General features: G+C 38.0%; 1 protein-coding gene across 1 annotated transcript in view; it reads right to left on the bottom strand.

The window, feature by feature from the left end:
• The window catches only part of WDR78 (WD repeat domain 78), a 99,576-nt gene that overhangs the window by 25,433 nt on the left and 49,891 nt on the right, over positions 1–24,252 (bottom strand). The window contains 3 exon segments of the mRNA XM_027536954.1: positions 5,665–5,873; positions 14,598–14,792; positions 20,446–20,601. Of these exon segments, the coding sequence (XP_027392755.1) occupies positions 5,665–5,873; positions 14,598–14,792; positions 20,446–20,601 (560 nt within the window).

The raw sequence follows: 24,252 nt of genomic DNA, 5'->3' as shown, positions 1-24,252 counted from the left end.
GACTATGCCAAAGCCTTTGACTGTGTGGATCACAATAAACTGTGGGAAATTCTGAAAGAGATGGGAATACCAGACCACCTGACCTGCCTCTTGAGAAATCTGTATGGAGGTCAGGAAGCAACAGTTAGAACTGGACATGGAACAACAGACTGGTTCCAAATAGGAAAAGGAGTATGTCAAGGTTGTATATTGTCACCCTGCTTATTTAACTTATATGCAGAGTACATCATGAGAAATGCTGGACTGGAAGAAACATAAGCTGGAATCAAGATTGCCAGGAGAAATATCAATAACCTCAGATATGCAGATGACACCACCCTTATGGCAGAAAGTGAAGAGGAACTCAAAAGCCTCTTGATGAGTGTGAAAGTGGAGAGTGAAAAAGTTGGCTTAAAGCTCAACATTCAGAAAACAAATATCATGGCATCCGGTCCCATCACTTCATGGGAAATAGATGGGGAAACAGTGGAAACAGTGTCAGACTTTATTTTTTGGGGCTCCAAAATCACTGCAGATGGTGACTGCAGCCATGAAATTAAAAGACACTTACTCCTTGGAAGGAAAGTTATGACCAACCTAGATAGCATATTCAAAAGCAGAGACATTACTTTGCCAACAAAGGTCCCTCTAGTCAAGGCTATGGGTTTTCCTTTGGTCATGTATGGATGTGAGAGTTGGACTGTGAAGAAGGCTGAGCACTGAAGAATTGATGCTTTTGAACTGTGGTGTTGGAGAAGATTCTTGAGAGTCCCTTGGAGTGCAAGGAGATCCAACCAGTCCATTCTGAAGATCAGCCCTGGGATTTCTTTGGAAGGGATGATGCTAAAGCTGAAACTCCAGTACTTTGGCCACCTCATGCGAAGAGTTGACTCATTGGGAAAGACTCTGATGCTGGGAGGGATTGGGGGCAGGAGGAGAAGGGGACGACAGAGGATGGGATGGCTGGATGGCATCACTGACTCGATGGACGTGAGTCTGAGTGAATTCCGGGAGTTGATGATGGACAGGGAGGCCTGGCGTGCTGCGATTCATGGGGTTGCAAAGAGTCGTACACGACTGAGCGACTGAACTGAAGACAATACTGATGTAGGCACTAACAATTCATCTGTTAAATGGATGACATACACTTAACAGTGTTGCTAAATAGAGTACAGTACTATAAATGTTGATCCTTTGATCTGTTGATCATAGAAAAAGCAAGAGAGTTCCCTGAAAAACATCTACTTCTGCTTTATGGACTATGCCAAAGCTTCTGACTGTGTGGATCACAACAAACTGTGGAAAATTCTTAAATAGATGGGAATACCAGACCACCTCATCTGCCTCCTGAGAAATCTGTATGTAGGTCAAGAAGCAACAGTTAGAACTGGACATGGAACAACGGACTGGTTTCAAATTGGGAAAGGATTATATTGTCACCCTGCTTATTTAACTTATATTTGGAGTACATCATGCAAAATGCTTGGCTGGATGAAGCACAAGCTGCAATCAACACTGCTGGGAGAAATATCAATAAATTCAGATACACAGATGACACCACTCTTATGGCAGAAAGTGAAGAACTAAAGAGCCTCTTGATGAAAGTGAAAGAGGAGAGTAAAAAGTTGGCTTAAAACTCAACATTCAGAAAACTAAGGTCATAGCATCCAGTCCTATCACTTCATGGCAAACAGATAGGGAAACAATGGAAACAGTGACAGACTTTATTTTCTTGGGCTCCAAACTCACTGCAAATGGTGACTGCAGCCATGAAATTAAAGGACACTTGCTCCCTGGAAGAAAAGCTATGACCAACCTAGACAGCATATTAAAAAGCAGAGACATTACTTTGCTGACAAAAGTCAGTCTAGCCAAAGATATGGTTTTTTCCAGTAATCATGTATGGATGACTATACATGACTATATGAGAGTTGGACTATAAAGAAAGCTGAGTGCTGAAGAATTGATCTTCTGATCTTTTTGAACTTTGGTGTTGGAGAAGACTCTTGAGAGTCTCTTGGATTACAAGGAGATCCAATCAGTCAATCCTAAAGGAAATCAGTCCTGAATATTCATTGGAAGGCCTGATGCTGAAGCTGAAGCTCCAATACTTTGGCCACCTGATGTGAAGTACTGGCTCATTGGAAAAGACCCTGATGCTGAGAAAGATTGAAGGCAGGAGGAGAAGGGGATGACAGAGGATGAGATGGTTGGATGGCATCACCGACTCGATGGACATGAGTTTGAGCAAGCTCCAGGAGTTGGTGATGGACAGGGAGGCCTGGCGTGCTGCAGTCCATGGTGTTGCAAAGAGTCACACACGGCTGAGTGACTGAACTGACTATAAATGTATTTTCTCTTTCTTATTATTTTTCATAATAATATTCTCTTTCCCCTGGCTTGCGTTATTGTAAGATTGCAGTTTATAATACATATAACATGTGTTCACTGACCGTTTATATTTGGTAATACTTTCAGTCAACAGTAGGCTATTAGTAGTTAAGTTTTGGGGTAGTCAAAAGTTACACTTAGATTTTTAACTGCATAAAAGGTTGGCACCCCAAACCCCCTTTTGTTCAAGGTCAACTGTATAAGTACATATGCACAAAAGTTTAATTATCAAACAAACCCAGACTTTTCTTTGTAATCAGAAAGAATACAAAGATAGTCCTCCCACCATCCTACCTCCCAAGCAACATCATGTCGCCACAGTTCTCTCTGTCTTAAAATATTCTTCATCACTACCCTTGACATTGACAAACTCTTATTTATCTCTTTTAGACTCAGCATAGACGTCAATTCCTCTAAGAAGCATTCACAACTCTCTCTTATGTGTTCCCATGGTATTATTTTTCCTTATTAAAGCACATAGGAAACTAGTGTATGGCCAGGGCCTACATGTGACTAAATTACTACTGTATCTCTAGTGCATTAACAGATTTTCTGCACAGAGTTAATACTCAACAAATATTTACAGAATTAATGAATAAATATGATGGATGCCATCTGTTATATTTTTAGCTTCATTCAAAATTAACTTTATTCTAAATAGCAATATATTAATTTTTAGCTGAGAGTATATTCAGTTTCTTAAAATGATTCATCTGTCTTTATTACCCAGTTATTATTGATTTATTAAATTTCACTTATCTACAACATGTTCCCTAATATAGTTTCATAAAGATAAATCCACACTAAAAGTATTTTATTTTATTCAAAATAATACACATAATTTAAGTAATGTGTTATTTCAGTCCAGTTCAGTTGCTCAGTCATGTCCGACTCTTTGCGACCCCATGGACTGCAGCATGCCAGGCCTCCCTGTCCATCACCAACTCCCGGAGTTTACCCAAACTCATGTCCATCGAGTCGGCGATGCCTCCAGCCATCTCACCCTCTGTCGTCCCCTTCTCCTCCTGCCCCCAATCCCTCCCAGCATCAGAGTCTTTTCCAATGAGTCAACTCTTCCCATGAGGTGGCCAAAGTATTGGAGTTTCAGCTTCAGCTCAGTCCTTCCAATGAACACCCAGGACTGATCTCCTTTAGGATGTACTGGTTGGATCTCCTTGCACTCCAAGGGACTCTCAAGAGTCTTCTCCAACACCACAGTTCAAAAGCATCAATTCTTCGGTGCTCAGCTTTCTTCACAGTCCAACTCTCACATCCATACATGACCAAAGGAAAACCCATAGCCTTGACTAGACGGACCTTTGTTGGCAAAGTAATGTCTCTGCTTTTGAATATGCTATCTGGTTGGTCATAACTTTCCTTCCAAGGAGTAAGCGTTTTTTAATTTCATGGCTGCAATCACCATCTGCAGTGATTTTGGGGCCCAGAAAAATAAAGTCTGACACTGTTTCCACTGTTTCCCCATCTATTTCCCATGAAGTGATGGAACCAGATGCCATGATCTTCGTTTTCTGAATGTTGAGCTTTAAGCCAACATTTTCACTCTCCTCTTTCACTTTCATCAAGAGGCTTTTTAGTTCCTCTTCACTTTCTGCCATAAGGGTGGTGTCATCTGCATATCTGAGGTTTTGACAGAAATGATTATAGTTTTACTTTTCATTTAAAAATTTTTATTGGAGTAGAGTTGATTTACAATGTTTTGTTAGTTTCAGGTTGATTATAGGTTTTTAATATCCATAACAACTATCATGTTTGCACACAGTACCTTATAAGGTATAGCGATAAAACAAGGCTAATTCTTAAAACATGCATAAAAAAATACAGTTTAAACAAATTAGTTCTGATGACTTTAAACATACATCAGGGACCTCCCTGGTAGTCCAGTGGTTGGGGGTCCACTTCCAATGCAGAGTATATGGGTTCAATCCCTGGTTAAGAACTGGAATTCCACACATTGTGGGACAACACAGCCTGAGCCAAACAACAACAACCAAGAAAAAGATGCTACAACTAGCACCCAGTGAGGCCAAAATAAATAAATATTTCTCAAAAAGGACTGGAAAAAAAAAGTTATTTCAGAAGCATTAGTTGAGAATCATGTCTTCAGAATCAGTTTATAAATCTCAGGAAAAAATAACTCTCATTACTCTATAATCATTCTTTTTTTTACAAGAAAACATACTGTTCCCCAACTTGATGATTCATCTAATTTTCCTCAAGATGATTTTTAACAGAGCAGTACTAAAGGGCGTCCCTAATAGCTCAGTTGGTAAAGAATCCGCCTGCAATGCAGAAGACACTGGTTTGATTCCTGGGTCTGGAAGATCCCCTGGAGAAGGGATAGGCTACCTACTCCAGTATTCTTGGGCTTCACTGTGGCTCAGTTGGTAAAGAATCCACCTGCAATGCAGGAGACCTGGGTTCGATCCCTAGGTTGGGAAGATCCCCTGGAGAAGGGAAAGGCTACCCACTCCAGTATTCTGGCCTAGAGAATTCCATGAACTGTATAGTTCATAGGGTCACAAAGAGTCGGACAAAACTGACCGACTTTCACTTCACTTTCACTAAAAGCAAGAACTCTGGAGCTGGATGTCTCGGTTTGAATTCTGTTTCACTTACTGGTTATATAACTTCGGGCAAGTTATCCTTTCTGTGCTTCAGTGCAACATAATGAGGAAAATAGTACTGTATTCATAGATTTGTGATAATACAAGTAAAACATTTACAATAGTGCCTGGTACATAGAAGGTGCTATTTAAGTATCCACTGTAGTGTTAGTTTCTTAAGGGATCTCAAAATTATTTTGCACTTTTACAGGGTCACTGGATTAAGATGTTGTAGTTGTTATTTAGTCGCTAAGTCATGTCTGACTCTTTTTCGACCTCATGGATTAAGTACATACTTCCGAATATGGTTTCTTTAAAGAGAATGCAAATTTGGGTGCATGAATTTGGTTAACATGTTAAATTAAATAAATATATATTATTTTCTTGTTCACTTCTCAACATCTGACATAGATTCAGCCATATTCCAAGTACATCTCTTAAAATAAAAATGGCGACATTTTCATATTAAAGAAGAAAAAACATTGTTTTCTAGCTGTTGCATTTCCCCCTTTTTAAAATATAAACTTGTTTTCAGAGGAATTTTAAAACTAGAGGTTATATTAATTTAAATCCCTTGCCTAACAGATGAGAAAAGAAAATCATTAATGTTATACTTGGTAAGTGCCCTTAAATGCTAGAGACAGCATTATTAAAACATTTGATAACTTACTGGATTTGCTTTATTCCAGGCAAGGCTGCTCACGTTAAGGCCTTTGGTTAGGTCACAGGAAAAGGACCAGAGTCGTTCCAAATTGGCTGGTATTGTTGATTGTTCTGAACTTATTTCTAAATCTTCTTCCTCTTCCTTCTTAGCCTCTTCTTCGACCACTTCAAGTTTTCCATCTACTAAAAAGTCTCCGGGCTCTTCAGGTTCTGGTTCTAAAATTAAATCAAATGAAAAGAAGATCATGGTGCTCTACACCCATCTGCTAAAGTTTCCGAAGAACAGCTCTATCTACCACTGATACTTCAGACACCACTGGACCTGCTAGGTCATAACGCCCAAGGGACAGGGCACCTAGAACAGCAGCTTGAACCTGCTGCAGAATCTTCTGTTGTTCTGAGCCCCACTCAAAGCTATTGGCTTTTCAGATCACTGAGTAAATGAACCAGAATAACATCCAAATGAGGAATGTGTTGCTTCTAAAATGCAAAGACGGCTTCCCTTATGGCTCAGTCAGTAAGAAATCCACCTGCAATGCAGGAGACCCAGGTTCAATCCCTGGGTCAGGAAGATGCCCTGGAGAAGGAAATGGCAACCCATTTCCTTCAGTATTCTTGCCTGGGAAATCCAGTATTCCTGCCTGGGAAATCCCATGCACAGAGGAGCCTGGTGGGCTATAGTCGAACACGACTTAGCAACTAAACCACCGCCAATGAAATGCAAAGAGATCCACTAGGAATGCGTCTCTCTCTCTCTCTCTTTTTTTTTTTTTCCGTTGCAGAGGACTCAGATGCAACTGCATATCTTTTACCTTAGAAGGTATATCTTGACATATTCTACTGGACCCTTGAAAATTTCACTGAGGTGGAAGGCCCCTGCAATTTTGTCAGATTTACTTCTCACCATCCGACATGCAAATGTCTTGCCAGTAAGTTTACTTCTTGTTCACTAGGTCCAATCAACATGATACCAGCAATGTAGTGGACCAGTGTGATGTCTTGCTGAAGGGAAAGCTTGCTTCAGACTAAATTATGACATTAAGCAGAACAGTGAAGGTATACTGCTGACCTGGCCAGCTGAGAGCAAATAGCTTTGGTTTTCCCAACAGGTACTGAAGGGAAAAAGCATCAGCATACACACACTGTGTACCACAAGCTGTGTTAGTTTGCTCAGGCAATGAGACTCTAACTGAAACACCAGCTTCAGCTGGAGTCACCCCTGGTTAAGCTTACAATAATCCACTGCTACTCTCCAAGAGTCATGTGTTTTCTGTGTAAGCCAGATAGGTGAGTTGAACGGTGGGAGTCAACATTCCTGCATATTTCAAGTCCTTGATGGTGGTATTAATCCCTCAGATCCCTCCAGAAAGGTGGCATTGCTATGGTTTACTATTTTCATAGGTATAGACAGCTCTAGGGGCTTCCACTTCACCCTTTCTTAAATTAGCTCTCATTCCACAAGCCAAGGATCACATGGGGGCTTCTGCCAGTTTCTAAATATTTCTATTTCAAGTATACATTCTGGAACAGGGAAAATAACTGCAAGATGATGGGTGGACACACTGTAGATGAACCTGAACTAAAATTCTGTTGTTCACCTGATTTTAAATCCTAGTGGACCCCAGTGATGTTTTCGGTCTCCCTGAGTTAGTGTGAACTCAGAGCCAGTGTTCAGTAATCCATGAAATTTCTGATGGTTTCCTTATCCACAGTGTACAGTCCTTCTAATAAAATGCTGTAGATCTTTATGGAGAAAGCTGGGATGAGTATTAACAGTACACACTCTTGGCAATGTAGCGTGAAACGTTCTCAAAGTGACCCAGTCTCCCCTTCATTCAAGACAGTCTGGTTCTATAAACTGGCTCAAGTCTAGAATAGGTTAAGGGGCTGTGACTTTGTTTTTTGGTGTTTCAAATTAGAAACACTTGACCTAGAACTTTATTGTTTATACAGATTAAGTGAGAATTTATAAGATGACTGTCTGTTATAGGATGAATTGTTTCTCTCCAAAATTCATATATTGAAGTCATAATGACTCAGAGGTAAAGAATCCACCTATGATGCAGGAGACACAGGTTCGATCCCTGAGTCAGGAAGATCCCCTGGAGAAGGGAGTGGCTACCCACTCGTCACCACCTGGTTAAGCTGGTGATGACTGGGAAATTCCATGGACAGAGAAATCTGTAGGGCTTCAGTCCATAGGGTGGCAAAGAATTGCACAAGACTGTGTGACACAAGTCTGTGTGACACACAGAGCACACACAAGAATGTAGTATGTCAGAATGTAACAATATTTTGAGAAAGGACTTTGAAGTGGTGATTACATTAAAATTAGACCATTAGAGAGGGTCCCAATCCATTGATTGATATCCCTATAAGAAGAGGAAATTTAGATACACCAAGAGAGACAAGGGATGAACATACACAGAGAAAAGACCATGTAAAGAGGCAGCAAGAGGGTGAACATCTGCAAGCCAAAGAGAGAGGCCTCAGAGGAAACCAACCCTGCTGGCACCTTGATCTTGGACTTTCTGTCTCTAGAATTGTGAGGAAGTAAATGTGTGTTGTCTAAGTCTTTAGTCAGATGTATATATTGCAAACATATTCTTCTAGCCTGTTGCTTGCATTTTTCCCTGCATTTTTTTCCTACTGTTAGCAGTGTTTTTCAAAGAGCAGACATTTTAACTCTTGCAAAATTCTTATTGATTTTTTTCTTTTATGCCTTGGGATTTGGGGGCCTCCCAGATGGCTCAGTGGTAAATAATCTGCCTGCCAATGCAGGAGATGCAGGTTTGATCCCTGGGTCGGAAAGATCTCCTGGAGAAGGGAATGCCAATCCACTCCATTATTCTTGCCTGCAGAATACCATGGACAAAGAAGCCTGGTGGGCTACCACCCATGGGGTCACAAAGAGTTGGACACAAATGAACACACCTGCACTTGGGACTTTTGTGTATGAAGTGAATCTTTTCTTATGCTAAAATCACAAATATTTTTTCTTTTATCTTGTCCTAGAACTTTATAGTTTTAATTTTTACATTTAAATCTATGGTCCATTCTGACTTAATTTATACATTTAATAGGACGTGAGGATTGAAGCTCATTTTTTCTCCCCATAAGGATATCCAGTTCTTTCAGCACTGTTTTTAAAAGATCAACTTCTCTCTATTGAATTACCTTGACATGTTTGTTAAAAATCAGTTAACCATATATGTCTGTGCTTATTTCTGGACTCACTAGTCTGTTTCAATCATCTATGTCTACCCTTAGACAAATACTCAGCTGCCTTGATTACTGTATCTTTATAGTCAGTCACCTGTAATATAGTAAAGTCCTTCAACTTCATTCTTCTGCTACAAAATTGACTTAGTTATTCCACGTCCTTTGCTTTACCATAAAAAACTAGAATAATATTGTTGACTTAATCATCTTTAAAGAAATTTCAGATGGTGGGAAATGTCTCTTACTTTTATTCACATTTTCAAATTCTAGCACTCTCCATTCTTTTCTGTAGATTCTAATTTCTGTTATTATTTTCTATCAGCCTGAAGAACTTCCTTTAACTTTTTTTTGCAGTGCTGGTCTGCTGACAATGAATTCTCTCAGCTTTTGTTTGTCTGAACATGTTTTTATTTCATCTTGATTTTTGAAGGATATTTTGTCTAGATATACAATTTTTAGCACAGTAAAAATATCATTGCATTGTTTTCTGGCTTCTGATATAGAAATAAGGGCATTATTAATTTTTCCCCTGTATGTAATGAATTTTTTCTGGCAACTTTTAATTTTTTTAATATAGTACTTATAATATACTTCAGTGTGCTTTTCATTGTGTTTATCTTGCTTGGGTTTCATTGAGCTTCTTATAATTATTGATTTAAAGTTTTTTCAAATATACAAAATTTCTAGCAATTCTTCCTTCAAATATCTTTCTGTTCTTCCTCTTTATTCTACTACTACAATTCTAATTACATATATATTAAACCACATGACCTTGGGACACAGGTCACCAAAGTTCTATTTTTTTAGACTTATTTCTGTACTTTAATTTGGAATGTTCCTCTTACTTGTCTTTTAGTATTCTGTCAAACCCAAGCAGTAAATTTTTTCATTTCAAGTACTAAGTATTGTATTTGATCTCTACAAGTTCCATTTTGTCCTATATGTAGCTTTCATTCCTATCATCATTGTATTCTTATTTTTTCCTTTAAATCTTTAAGCATATTTTTAGAATTTATTCTTTAAAAGACTTTTTTAAGAGTAGTTTTAGTTTCACAGCAAAACTGAACCCAAATGAAGAGTTCCAATATACTCACACCCAGATTTACACATAGCCTTTTCCAGATCAACATCCTGCACCAATAGTACAGTGTTACAATAAGTGAACTCCCAGTGACAAATTATTAATACTCAAAATCTATATAGTTCACTTTAGGATTTACTCTTGGTGTTGTACATTCTGTGATTTTGGATGAGTGTACAGTGAAATGTACCCACCACTAAGTATTATGCAGAATGGTTTTATTGCTCTAAAAATCGTATATACTCTGCCTATTCATTTCTCCCAACCTCTAATCCCTGGAAACGTCTGACCTTTTTACTGTCTCCAAACTTTTGCCCTTTCGAGAATGTCATATAGTTGGAGTGACAGCATATGTAGCCTTTTCAGATGGGCTTCCTTCACTTAGTAATATGCATTTAGATTTTGTCTGTGTCTGTTCATGGCTTGATAATTCATTTCTTTTTAGTGCTGAATAATATTCTATTGTCTGGATTTACCACAATTTTTTCATTCATTCACCTTCTGAAGAACATCTTGTTTGCCTCCAAGTTTTGGACCTTATGAATAAAGCTTCAATAAACATCTGTGTGCAGATTTTTGTGTGGAAATAAGTATTCAACTCCTTTGGGTTAATACCAAGGAGTTCAATTATGGACCATATGGTTACAATATGCTTAGTTTTGTAAGAAACTGCCAAACTATCTTCTAAAGTGGTTGAACTATTGTGCATTCCCACCAACATTGCATAAGAGTTCTTGTTACTCCACATCTTAGCCAGCATTTGGTGGTATCATGGTTTGGATTTTAGCTATTCAATAGTTGTATGGTGGTATTTCATTGATGTTTTAATTTGAAATTCCTTAATGACATAATGATGAACATCTTCTTAAACTTATTTGTCATCAGTATATCTCTTTGGTGAGGTGTCTATTAGGTCTTTTGTCTGCTTTTAAATTGTTATTTGTTTCCTTATTGTTGAGCTTTAAGAGATATTTGTATATTTTGGACGAGTTCTTTATCAGGTATGTCCTTTGCATATTTTTTTTCTAGTCAGGGACTTGACTTCTCATTCTCTTGACAATGTCTTTCACAGAGCAGATTTTTAATTTTAATAAAGTCCAACTTATCAATTATTTCTTTTAATAGATTGTGCCTTTGGTGTCAAATCTAAAAAATCATCACCATACCCAAGGTTATCCAGATTTTTTCCTATGTTGTCTTCTAGAAGTTTTATACTTTTGCATATTTCATTGAAGTTTATGACCCATTTTGAGTTAATTTTTGTGAAGGGTATAAGGTCTGTATCTAGATTATTTATTTTGCCCATAAATATCCTGATGTTCCAGTATCATTTGTTGAAAAGACTATCTTTTATTTCCTCATTATATTGCCATTCCTGTTTGGTCAAAGATCAGTTCAGTTCAGTTCAGTTTAGTTGTTCAGTCGTGTTGGACTCTTTGTGACCCCATGAATCGCAGCACACCAGGCCTCCCTGTCCATCACAAACTCCCGGAGTTCACTCAGACTCACGTCCTTCGAGTCAGTGATGCCATCCAGCCATCTTATCCTCTGTCGTCCCCTTCTCCTCCTGCCCCCAATCCCTCCCAGCATCAGAGTCTTTTCCAATGAGTCAACTCTTCGCATGAGGTGGCCAAAGTACTGGAATTTCAGCTTTAGCATCATTCCTTCCAAAGAAATCCCAGGGTTGATCTCCTTCAGAATGCACTGGTTGGATCTCCTTGCAGTCCAAGGGACTCTCAAGAGTCTTCTCCAACACCACAGTTCAAAAGCATCAATTCTTTGGCGCTCAGCTTTCTTCACAGTCCAAATCTCACATCCATACGTGACCACTGGAAAAACCATAGCCTTGACTAGACGGACCTTTGTTGGCAAAGTAATATCTCTGCTTTTCAATATGCTATGGTCAAAGATCAGTTGACTATAATTATGTGGATCTATTTCTGGGCTCTTTATTCTGTTCCATTGATCTATGTGTCTATTCTTTCACCAATACCACAATAACAACTGTAACTTAACTAACTTTTGAAGTTGGATGATGTCAGTCCTCCAACTTTTTTCTTCTTCTTCAATATGGTCTTGGCTATTCTGAGTATGATAGCTTTTTAAAAGTTCTTATCTGTCTTTTATCATCTCAGTCACCTTTTTATCTGTTTCTATTGACTGTCTTTTTTAGCTTTAGCTAACATTTTCCTGCCTATTTACACAACTAGCAAATTTTTATTGGGTGCTGTGCATTATAAACGTTACAGCACTGAATTTCTGCATTGTGTTTTCTTCGATACAATACTGTATTGAAGTTTGTTTTGCTGAGCGGTTAACTTACTTTCAGATTAGGTTGATTTTTAAAATTAGCTTTTAAAAATTAAATTTTTTAAATTAGCTAAAAAGTTTATTGGTGGGGAGGAGGGTCTAGACTAGTCTTCATTCTCGGGTTATTCTAGCTCTACTCTTAAGGTATGGCCATTCTGGATATTTACTGAATACCCTATTTCTACCCCTCTGGCCAGTCAGAAATCAAATGTGTCGCAGCCCTATGTGAACTCTGAAGACTTTTTCACTTAGAGCTTCCTGGTAGTTGTTCTTTCCTTGCCTTCTGGAGTTTTAGTCTAACATACACAGCTTATGTTTCAGCCAAAGATTTCTCTACATAATTTCCTAATATCTGATTATTCCAATTACAGTCATCTTAGCCTCTTTGATGGAGAAGGCAATGGCACCCCACTCCAGTACTCTTGCCTGGAAAATCCCATGGATGGTGGAGCCTGGAAGGCTGCAGTCCATGGGGTCTCGAAGACTCGGACACGACAGTGACTTCACTTTCACTTTTCACTTTCCTGCAATGGAGAAGGAAATGGCAACCCACTCCAGTGTTCTTGCCTGGAGAATCCCAGGGACGGAGGAGCCTGGTGGGCTGCCATCTATGGGGTCGCACAGGGTCGGACATGACTGAAGCAACTTAGCAGCAGCAGCCTCTTTGAACTCTTATCTGGATGTCATCATATGAGCAAAACTGCAACACTACTATAGTTCATCAGCCTGTCCTCTCCTATTCTCTCATAATTATTTACATCCTAACTAAAAGCAGAACTACTATTTTTTCTTTTTTAAATGATCAGTGATATGTTCCTGGGCTGGAGGAAGCACAAGCTGGAATCAAGATTGCCGGGAGAAATATCAATAACCTCAGATATGCAGATGACACCACCCTTATGGCAGAAAGTGAAGAGGAACTAAAAAGCCTCTTGATGAAAGTGAAAGAAAAGAGTGAAAAAGTTGGCTTAAAGCTCAACATTCAGAAAACGAAGATCATGGCATCTGGTCCCATCACTTCATGGGAAATAGATGGGCAAACAGTGGAAACAGTGTCAGACTTTATTTTTTTGGGCTCCAAAATCACTGCAGATGGTGATGGCAGCCATGAAATTAAAAAACGCTTACTCCTTGGAAGGAAAGTTATGACCAACCTAGATAGCATATTGAAAAGCAGAGACATTACTTTGCCAACAAAGGCCTGTCTAGTCAAGGCTATGGTTTTTCCTGTGGTCATGTATGGATGTGAGTGTTGGACTGTGAAGAAAGGTGAGCGCTGAAGAATTGATGCTTTTGAACTGTGGTGTTGGAGAAGACTCTTGAGAGTCCCTTGGACTGCAAGGAGGTCCAACCAGTTCATCCTAAAAGAGTTCAGTCCTGGGTGTTCATTGGAAGGACCCATGCTAAAGCTGAAACTCCAATACTTTGGCCACCTCATGGGAAGAGTTGACTCATTGGAAAAGACCCTGATGCTGGGAGGGATTGGGGCAGGAGGAGAAGGGGACGACAGAGGATGAGATGGCTGGATGGCATCACCAACTCGATCGACATGAGTTTGGGTTAACTCTGGGAGTTGATGATGGACAGGGAGGCCTGGTGTGCTGCGATTCACGGGGTCGCAAAGAGTCAGACATGACTGAGTGACTGAAGTGAACTGATGCAACTTTAGAAAGTTTCTATAACCTTCATTTCATTCATTCAAAAATTGAAAAGTTGAATTAAATAATCTCTCAAATCTTTAAAAATATTGTAGCCATAAGAACAGGAAGAATGCCTGTGTAATAAAATTAGGGAGAGGTAATAAAAGCTAGAACCTAGAAAGTATCGATGGCAATGGAAAGGGGTGTTTGACTATGAGAGAATAATTCAATATTGGAACAACAGAGAGGAAAGAGCTTATGAGGTTTTGAATCTACGAGACTATCTCTTTCTTTGGGCTTCCAGGTCTGGACTCTCCTGCTATTCCCTTTTAGTGCTGGAAACTATATAAAAATGTCTTCTGATAAGTGATGTGTGTGTATGTGCTAAGTCGCTTCAGTCACATCTGACGCCTTGCAACCCCGTGGACTGCAACCCACCAAGCTCCTCTGTCCATGGGGTTCTCCAGGAAAGAATTACCAGAGTCGGCTGCCATTTTCTTCTCCCTGATAAGTGATAACTCAGTTTAAAGACTGCATCTAGAAATAATAATACCATTTTATTTTTTTAATTACTTGAGCTTGTCTAAAAGTGATTATATTTAAATATCTTTTTTAAAGTATACAATCTTTATTTCAAAACAACACTATTTTTTTAAAAGATGTTTTAGTATATAATGTGTTAAATACCTTTTAAAATAGGAAGCTGACGATAAGCTGCAAGTTTTGGCTGAAATATATTTTCCATTATAACTCGTTCCATAAAAAATAAGTCCTGCTGAAACTTATCAGATTTAAATACTGCATCTGAGTTGTCTTCTTCTTCATCACGAACTTTAGCCAGAATTACATTTTCAATATCCATTAGAGAACTACCTTCACTAACTGTAAAATACAAATATGATGCAATGGTAACATAATTCAAATATTATAATATTAGCTGGTTTGTACATTCTAAAGATTTATCAATGACATTTTGCCATCACTCTTTGTATTCCTCCAGTATTCACAACAACTTTAATAGTTACTTATTGAATGTCTTGTAGGAACCAAGCACATGCAAGATATACATATATTATCTCATTTTGGAATCAAAAAATGTGCTGTTTTCAGAAAACAAGCAATGATAACTCATAAAGTAATTTGTATCTCCATATATTTTTATTCAAATTTAAATTAAATCATTATCAATCTTCATTACACCTTCAGATAAAGGTTTAATTTATTGCTTTATAGGAATACTACACTACTGTTGTTTATTAATGCTATAACAAATTACCAAAAATTTAGTGGACTAAATTTAAAGTTCTAGATTAAATTTAAAATTAAATTTAAAGTGGATAAAAATTTAAAGTTCTCTAGGTTAGAGATCAACCCAGGTCTCACTTGGCCAAAACCAAAAGGTTATTAGGGTTATGTTCCTTTCTTAAGGCTCTAGAGAATTAATTTCCTTGCCAATTTCTAGAAGCAACCACCAACCCGCCGTCCATCTTCAAAAGACAGCAGCATTGCATCTCTGTGATGGTCCTGCCATTATATCTCTCTCTGACCAGAAATGGAAAAATACTCCAAAGTACCCATTTGATAGGTTTGGGTCCACTCAGATAATCCAGGATAACCTCCCTCTTTTAGATCCTTAATGTAGTCACATTTGGATAGTCTCTTATCTCATGTAAGGTAACCTATTCAAGTTCCTGAGATCGGGATGTGTATATATTTGAGGAACAATATTCTACCTATTACTTAGTTAAAACAGAATGAAGGGGAATCCTGCATCCATGAAGATGGAGTAAACACACTTTTCCCTATTCCTTTGCTAAATACAACTAAAAATCTTGGGACATTAATTTTTTTTTTTTTTTTTTTAAGAGGAAGCCTTTGAAAGCCTTTGTCAGAAGAAGGCAGAGGAAAAAGATTGCTCAGGACCCAGGGAATGACACAGTGGTGCGTTTCCTGGATTTCTTATTACTGCAGATACTCCAGACAAACCTCCTCTCTTTAGCCAAAACCTAGGAAAACAACAACCTTGCAAGAAAGAAAACTTTTAGGATATAACCATTTCTCTCCAAGAAAAACAGAAAAAATTCTAGCCCCACCCATTCCACAAATACCACTAGCCAAGCAGGAAGTCTAGACTTCCATTCTTGCCAGTTCTAACAAGGCTTTCCAATCTCCCAGCCTTCCAGTGGGTGTGGTGTCAGAAAACGCTCAGTAAGGAGCTAGGACTTTCAATCCTACCCAAAAAAGAAAAAAGTGACTGTGCTGCCCTTTGTGCAATGTCAGTTAAGATCTCTTGGGAAACATGGAATTCCACAGCTATTTGGCAGTAACAAGGTTCTTCCCAATAGTCAGAGTTGGACTGGTACAGTCAGAACTTACAGAACTGTCCCAAAGTAAAAAAGCCAAGTTCCAATCCATGGTGTCAGGAAGTGTTAATGAGGTGCTCCTATCCCTCCCAGCCATGTAGGTATCAATGGAAGTTAGAGCTCACTATCTACCTTACACAAGGTTAGAGCTCCCCATCTAACATTACAGAACAGAAATGAGATGATCCCCTCTCTCAATGTAATTGAAGGGCAAGTGAAAAATATGGATTTCTACTCTAGTAATGGGTGCTTCCCAGGTGGTGCTAATGGTAAAGAATCTGCCTGCTGATGTAGGAAATATAAGAGACCCAGGTTCAATCCCTGGATCAGGAAGATCCCCTGGAGTAGGAAATGGCAACCTTCTCCAATATTCTTTTTTTTTTCCCCCAATATTCTTGCCTGGGAAATTCCATGGACAGAGGAGCCTGGTGGGCTACAGTCCATGGGATTGCAAAGAGTCAGAAACGACTGAGTGAACGTGTGCACGTGCACGCACGCACACACACACACACACACACACACACACAATGGAGCAGTAAACCCCACTTTTACTTTCACCTGGTGGTAATGGAGCAGTGAATTTCCCTGTCAAAATAGTGTCAAACAAATCCTGCTAAAAATGAAGTTTAAACAAGATCCAGTTCTCAAAACATAATACCCCAAGTCTCTAAATTTCAACTGAACGTCACTGATCAAAGAACCAAGAAAATCTCTACTTAAATGAAACAAAAAAACACACAAAATCAATAGAAACCAACACTAAGAGGACAGAGATGCTTAAATTATCTGACAACAGATAAAATATATCTAACATAAAAAATATCTGACAAAAAATTCAACAGATGGGCTCAACAGCAAAATGGAAGGGACAGAGAAGAGAATCAGTGAACTTGAAGAGAAAAATAGAAATTACCACATCTGAAAACCAGAAAGAAAATAATCTGCAAAAAAAAAAAAAATATATATATATGAATAGAGGCCCAGAGACCTCTAACAAGATATATAATATTCACATCATTGGGGAGAGAAGAAAAGGATGAGACCAAAAAAGTACTTGAAGAAATAATAGCTGAAATCTTCCAAAATTTGGCAAAGAAAAACATACAGAATTAAGAAACAGTGAATTCCAAAAAAGATAAACCTAAAGAAATTCACACCAAGATACACCATACTCAAGCTTCTGAAAACTGAAAACAAAACAAAAATATACATAGCACCAAGGAAAAAATACTGTCTTATATACAGAGGGAAATAAACTAAAAACCTTCTGCATAGCCATCAATAAAATGAAACCATCAATAAAATGAAAAGACAACCTACTGAATGGGAGAAAATATTTGCAAACCATATATCTGATAAGGGGTTAACACAAAGAGCTCAAAGAACACAATAGCAAAAAAAAAAAAAAAAAGACAGAAGATAAGCTAAAGAGACATTTTTCCCAAACGGCACATGAGATGTTCAATACCACAAATTATCAGGGAAATGCAAGACATTAAGTTAAGTGGTCCTTTTCATCATAGGGGACTAGAATGCAAAAGTAGGAAGTCAAGAGATACCGGGATTCAGGCAAGCTTGGCCTTGCAGTACAAAATGAAGTAGGGCAGAGGCTAAACGAGTCTCACCAAGAGAATGCACTGGTCATAGCAAACACCATCTTCCAACAACACAAGAGAAGACTCTACACATGGACATCACCAGATGGTCAATAGTGAAATCAGATTGATTATACTTTTGCAGCCGAAGATGGAGAAGATCTATACAGTCAGCAAAAACAAGACTGGGAGCTGATTGTGGCTCAGATCACAAACTCCTTATTGCCAAATTCAGACTTAAATTGAATAAAGTAAGGAAAACCACTAGGCCATTCAGGTATAACCTAAATCAAATCCCTTGCATACAGTGGAAGTGACAAGTAGATTCAAGGGATTAGATCTGATAGAGTACCTAAAGAACTATAGACGGAGGTTCACGACATTGTACAGAAGGCAGGGATCAAGAACATCTCCAAGAAAAAGAAATGCAAAGAGGCAAAATGGTTATCTGAGGAAGCCTTACAAATAGCTGAAAAAAGAAGAGAAGTGAAAAGAAAACGACAAAAGGAAAGATATACGAATCTGAATGCAGAGTTCCAAAGAATAGCAAGGAGAGATAAGGAAGTGTTCCTCAGTGATCAATGCAAAGAAACAGAGGAAAACAATTCCTTTGAGAAAATTAGATACCAAGGGAACATTTCATGCAAAGATGGGCACAATAAAGAACAGAATGGACCTAACAGAACCAGAAGATATTAAGAAGAGGCAGAAAGAATACACAGAACTATACAAAAAATATCTTAATGACCCATGAAGGTGTGATCACTTACCTAGAGCCAGACATCCTGGGATGCGAAGTCAAGTGGGCCTTAGGAAGCATCACTACGAACAAAGCTAGTGGAAGTTATGGAATTCCAGCTATTTCAAATCCTGAAAGATGATGCTGTGAAAGTATTGCACTCAATATGCCAGCAAATTAGGAAAACTCAGCAGTGGCCACAGACTGGAAAAGGTCAGTTTTCTTTCCAGTTCCAAAGAAGGGCAATGCCAAAGAATGTTCAAATTGCTGCACAATTGCACTCATGTCACACACTGGCAGGTAACGCTCGAAATTCTCCAAGCTAGGCTTCAACAGGATGTGAACCGAGAACTCCCAGATATTCAAGCTGGATTTAGAAAATGCAGGGGAAACCAGAGATTAAATTGCCAACATCCGTTGGATCATAGAAAAAGCAAGAGAATTCCAGAAAAAACATCTCCTTCTGCTTCACTGACTACACGAAATTCTTTGAGTGTATGGCTCACAATAAAATATAGAAAATTCTTAGAGATGGGAATACCAGACCATTTTATCTGCCTCCTGAGAAATCTTATGCAGGTCAAGAAGCAACAGTTAGAACCAGACATGGAACAATGGACTGGCTCTAAATTGGGAAAGGAGTTCGTCAAGGATGTATATTGTCACTCTGCTTATATAACCTATATGCAGATTACATCATGTGAAATGCCAGGCTGGATAAAGCACAAGCAGAATCAAGATTGCCAGGAGAAACAGCAATAAGCTCAGATATGAAGAGGATGCCATTCTTATGGCAGAAAGTGAAGAGGAACTAAAGAGCCTCTTGATGAAGGTAAAAGAGAGAGGGAAAAAGCTGGCTTAAAATTCAACATTCAGAAAACTAAGATCATGGCATCCGGTCCCATCACTTCATGGCAAATAGATAGGGAAACAATGGAAACAGTGACAGGCTTTATTTTCTTGGGCTCCAAAATCACTGCAGATGGTGACTGCAGCCATGAAATTAAAAGACACTTGCTCCTTGGAAGAAAAGCCATGACCAACCTAAACAGCAGAGACATTACTTTGCCAACAAAGGTCCATCTAGTCAAAGCTATAGTTTTTCCAGTAGTCATGTACAGATGTAAGAATTGAACCATAAAGAAGGCTGTACACAGTGAAGAATTGATGCTTTTGAAGTTTGGTGTTGGAGAAGACTCTTGAGAATCCCTTGGACAGCAAGGAGATCAAACCAGTCCATCCTAAAAGAAATCAACCCTGAATATTCAGTGGAAGGACTGATGCTGGAACTGAAGCTCCAATACTCTGGCCACCTGATGAGAAGAGCCAACTCATTAGAAATAAGACCCTGATGCTGGGAAAGTGTGAAGGCAGGAGAAGGGGATGACAGAGGATGAGATGGTTGGATGGCATCACTGACTCAATGGACATGAGTTTGAGCAAGCCCGGGGAGTTGGTAAAGGACAGGGAAGCCTGGTGTGCTGTAGTCCATGGGGTTGCAAAGAGTTGGACACAACTGAGCAACTGAACAACAATGTTAAGTGAAATAAAACAGAGAGAGAAAGACAAATATTGTATGATTTCACTCATATGCAGAATATAAAAAATAAAAACAAAACTCATAAACAAATTGATGGCTATTAGAGGGGAAGGAGGTTGAGGGGTAGGTGAAATGGCTAGAGAGGGAAGTTTATAGAGTGACAGTAACTAGACTTATTGTGGTGATCACTTTGTAGTGTACACAAAGATCAAATTATTATGTTGCACGCTTGAAACTAATGTAATGTTTTAATTCAATTATCCCAATTTTTAAAAAACTGAAATAAATGAAATCTTACTTTTTTCTAAATTACTCCCTGCCACCGTTTGTTCCCAGTCTTTTGAAGGTACATTTGCTTTACTACTTGAGTCAATCATAGACCGTTTTGGTGGTAAAGATGAAAGTTCCATAGCATTGTAAGAATCATACAAATCCCAAGCCGTGGACATTATACCTAAATAAAGAAAAGGAAGGTAAACATTACTTTAAACCAAATTATAATATTTTAGCTTATATATAGCTAGCTAAAGCAAAATCTAAGGTAAGAATATCTATTGTTCAGGGAAAAAACTATTGTTTTACAGCAATGGCAAGAAATAGTTAATGATGCCCATGGATTGTAGCTTGCCAGGCTCCTCTGTCCATGGCATTCTCCAGGTCAGAAAACTGGAGTGGGTAGCCAGTGATCTTCCCAACTCTGGGATCAAGCCCAGGTCTCCAGCATTGCAGGCAGATTCTGTACCATCTGAGCCACCATGCTAATGCTAAGTCACTTCAGTCGTGTCTGACTCTGTGCGACCCCATAGATGGCAGCCCACCAGGCTCCCCCGTCCCTGGGATTCTCCAGGCAAGAACACTGGAGTGGGTTGCCCTTTCCTTCTCCAATGCATGGAAGTGAAAAGTGAAAGTGAAGTCACTCAGTCGTGTCCAACTCTTAGCGACCCCATGGACTACAGCCTACCAGGCTCCTCCATCCATGGAATTTTCCAGGCAAGAGTACTGAGCCACCAGGGAAGCCCCAATTTTAGTTTTGGTAACATCATTACATTTGTTCATTGGATAAAATATAATTAACCTAAGAAACAGAAAACCTAGGAAATAGGTACTATGTACATGCCATAATTATGTATGTTAGAATAATAAATCAGGATTGTGACTTCCTAATTCTATACTATCATACACAATTGAAATCTTATTTTAGCTACTATCAGAAAAATGGTATTCCTAACTATACCTAAGTTTTGAGTATTTCTGAGTGTAAGATTGTGTAAATAGTTTTTAAAAGTTTTAAAACATTGTTTCTATCTACTGGTTTAATTCAGGCTATAATAACAATTGGCCATATAACATTAATAGAAAAATAATTTTATTTTAGCTGAGTAAAAAGACGTGATTACTGTAAAAGAAAAGGTAAATAAGACTTACATTTCCATAACCTAGAAACAACTGGTAACATTTTCATGCATGTCCTTCCAGATTGACATAAATATATATGTGTTAGCACATGAATAAATACATATGCATTTTTTAATTAAAATGATCTCATATCACACATACTTCTTAAAAGAGTTTTTACTATACTATATAATATACATAGAAAACAAACTGTCTTTATGAAATGTACCAACTTTTAGAATTTAACTGTATTTTAAAAAGTTAGCCAGGAACACTAATACATTCATTGAATTATCCATTTATTTGAAATGCAACTTCTATAATAAAGTATTGCATGTGGACTGTTAGGTAGGAAACTTTTTGTCAGTTTTTCTAAATCTTTACAGAGGCAACTTCAGCTAAATTGACATTTCTGGCTTCTCTATGTCCTTTATTCATACATTACCAGGCAAAGAGAAATGACTAATCCTACAGGAAAGTTTAGGAGATGGAATTACAATTTGGCCACTTCTGGATTCTTTTGTTAAGTCTGCTCATTTGCAGAAAGCATGAATTCTCATCTGTTCTCACCCATGCACAGAAGGTCTGCGCTTTCTAGCTGTGCCAATTATTGTTGGTATTCTTCTGAAGGGAAGAAATAGCAAGTCCACTCAGCTGTGGATGAAAGGCTACATGTTTCAATTAGCTTCATCAGTGGCAAAGGCACTTTTTAAAATTTCCATCTCTTCTATTGATCCATAGTCTCAATATTTACTTGATCTTTGTCAAATTCTTTAGTATAAACTGTAGCATTGGTTTTAAAAATTCCAATTGGAGTATAGTTGATTTACAAGGTTGTGTTAGTTTCAGGTGTATAGCAAAGTGAATAGGTTATATACACACATATATCCATTCTCTTTTATATTCTTTCCCCTTTAGAATTCCCTGAGCTAAGAAAAAAGTACTAATATCATATGAGAAAGAGAGGATGTCCCTGCAGATTCCATGAACATTAAAAAGATAACAAAGGAACACTATGAACAAACTATCCCAATAGATTTGACAATCTTGATGAAACTGACCAATTCCTTGAAAGACACAGTCTGCCAAAACTCACACAAGAAAGAATAGACAACTGTATAGCCCTATCTCGATTAAGGAAATGGAGTCATAATTAATAATCTTCCAAAACTAAAAGCACTGGGCTCAGATACAGGTATTGAATTCTACTAATAATTTAAGGAGAAAATTGCACCAATTCCCTGTAACATCTTTCAGAAGATAGAAATAGAGGGAATACTTAACTCATACTTTGAGACCAGCATTACTCCAATACCAGAAACAGACCATAAGAAAGGAAGATGGCAGACCAATAACTTTCATGAACATAGATGCAAGAATCCTCTACAAAATGTTAGCAATCAAATCCAACAATATATAAAGAGAATTACACACCACAACTAAGTGGAGTTTCTCCCAGATATGCAAAACTAGTTCAACACTGGAAAATTGATTGATGTAATCTATAATATCAGGCCAAAGAAGAAAAATGACTTGGTCATATCAACAGATTCAGAAAAGGCACTTGGCAAAATCCAACACTCATTCATGATAAAAACTTGCAGTAAACTAGGAATAGAGGTGGAACTTCCTCAACTTGATAAAGAACACCTACAAAACCCAATGAGTTTCTTCTAGAAACTAGGAAATATTTCACTAAGATCAGGACAAGGCAAAGATGTCTCCTCTTACCACTCCTTTCAACATCATACTGGAAGTCCAAGCTAATGCAGTAAGATAAGAAAAAGTAAATGCTAATAAAAGAAGTACAGAATGGAAAGGAATAAATAAACTGTTTTTCAACTCAGATGACGTAATCATCTATATAGAAAACCTGAAAGAATTAACAAAAAAACTACTGAACTACTAAGTGATTACAGCAAAGTTTCAGGGTACAAGGTTAACACTATGCAAAAATCAATCTCTTTGCTATATATTAACGATGAACAAAGGAATTTGAAATTTGAAACAATATGATCTACATTAGCACCCAAAAGCGAAGTAGGAATAAGTCTAACAAAATATGTACAAAACGTAAGGAAGACTACAAAACTCTGATGAACAAAATTAAAGAATGAAATAAATGGAGAGATATTCCATGTTTATTGATAGCATGACAACTCAGCATTGTCATGATGCCTGTCCTGCCCAAATTGATCTATAGATTCAATGCAATTTCAATCAAATCTAAGCAAGTTACTTTGTGCATATTAACAAACAGATTCTAGGGGAGACTCTCAAGATGGTGGAGGAGTAAGACGTGGAGATCATCTTCCTCCCCACAAATACATCAAAAATACTTCTGCATGTGGAACAACTCCTACAGAACACCTACTAAATGCTGGCAGAAGACCTCATGCTTCCAGAAAGAAACCAACACAACATTGTAAAGCAGTTTTCCTCCAATTAAAAAAGAAGCGAATTGACAAAAAGGAACTGATTCTAAAGTTTACATAAAGGGACAAAAGACCCAGAAAAGCCAGCACAATATTGAAGACAAAGAACAAAATAGGAGCATTGACACTACTCAACCTGAAGACTTACTACACTGCTACAGTAATCAAGATAATGTGCACGGAACAGAATAGAGAGCTCAGAAAAACACTGACATTAACATAGTCAGCTAATCTCTGTCAAAGGAACAAAAATAGATGAAGCAAAGATAGGCTTT

The sequence above is a fragment of the Bos indicus x Bos taurus genome, chromosome 3, assembly GCF_003369695.1.
Source record: "Bos indicus x Bos taurus breed Angus x Brahman F1 hybrid chromosome 3, Bos_hybrid_MaternalHap_v2.0, whole genome shotgun sequence".
Classification (NCBI taxonomy): Eukaryota; Metazoa; Chordata; class Mammalia; order Artiodactyla; family Bovidae; genus Bos; species Bos indicus x Bos taurus.
This window is presented reverse-complemented; position numbering and strand designations above follow the sequence as displayed.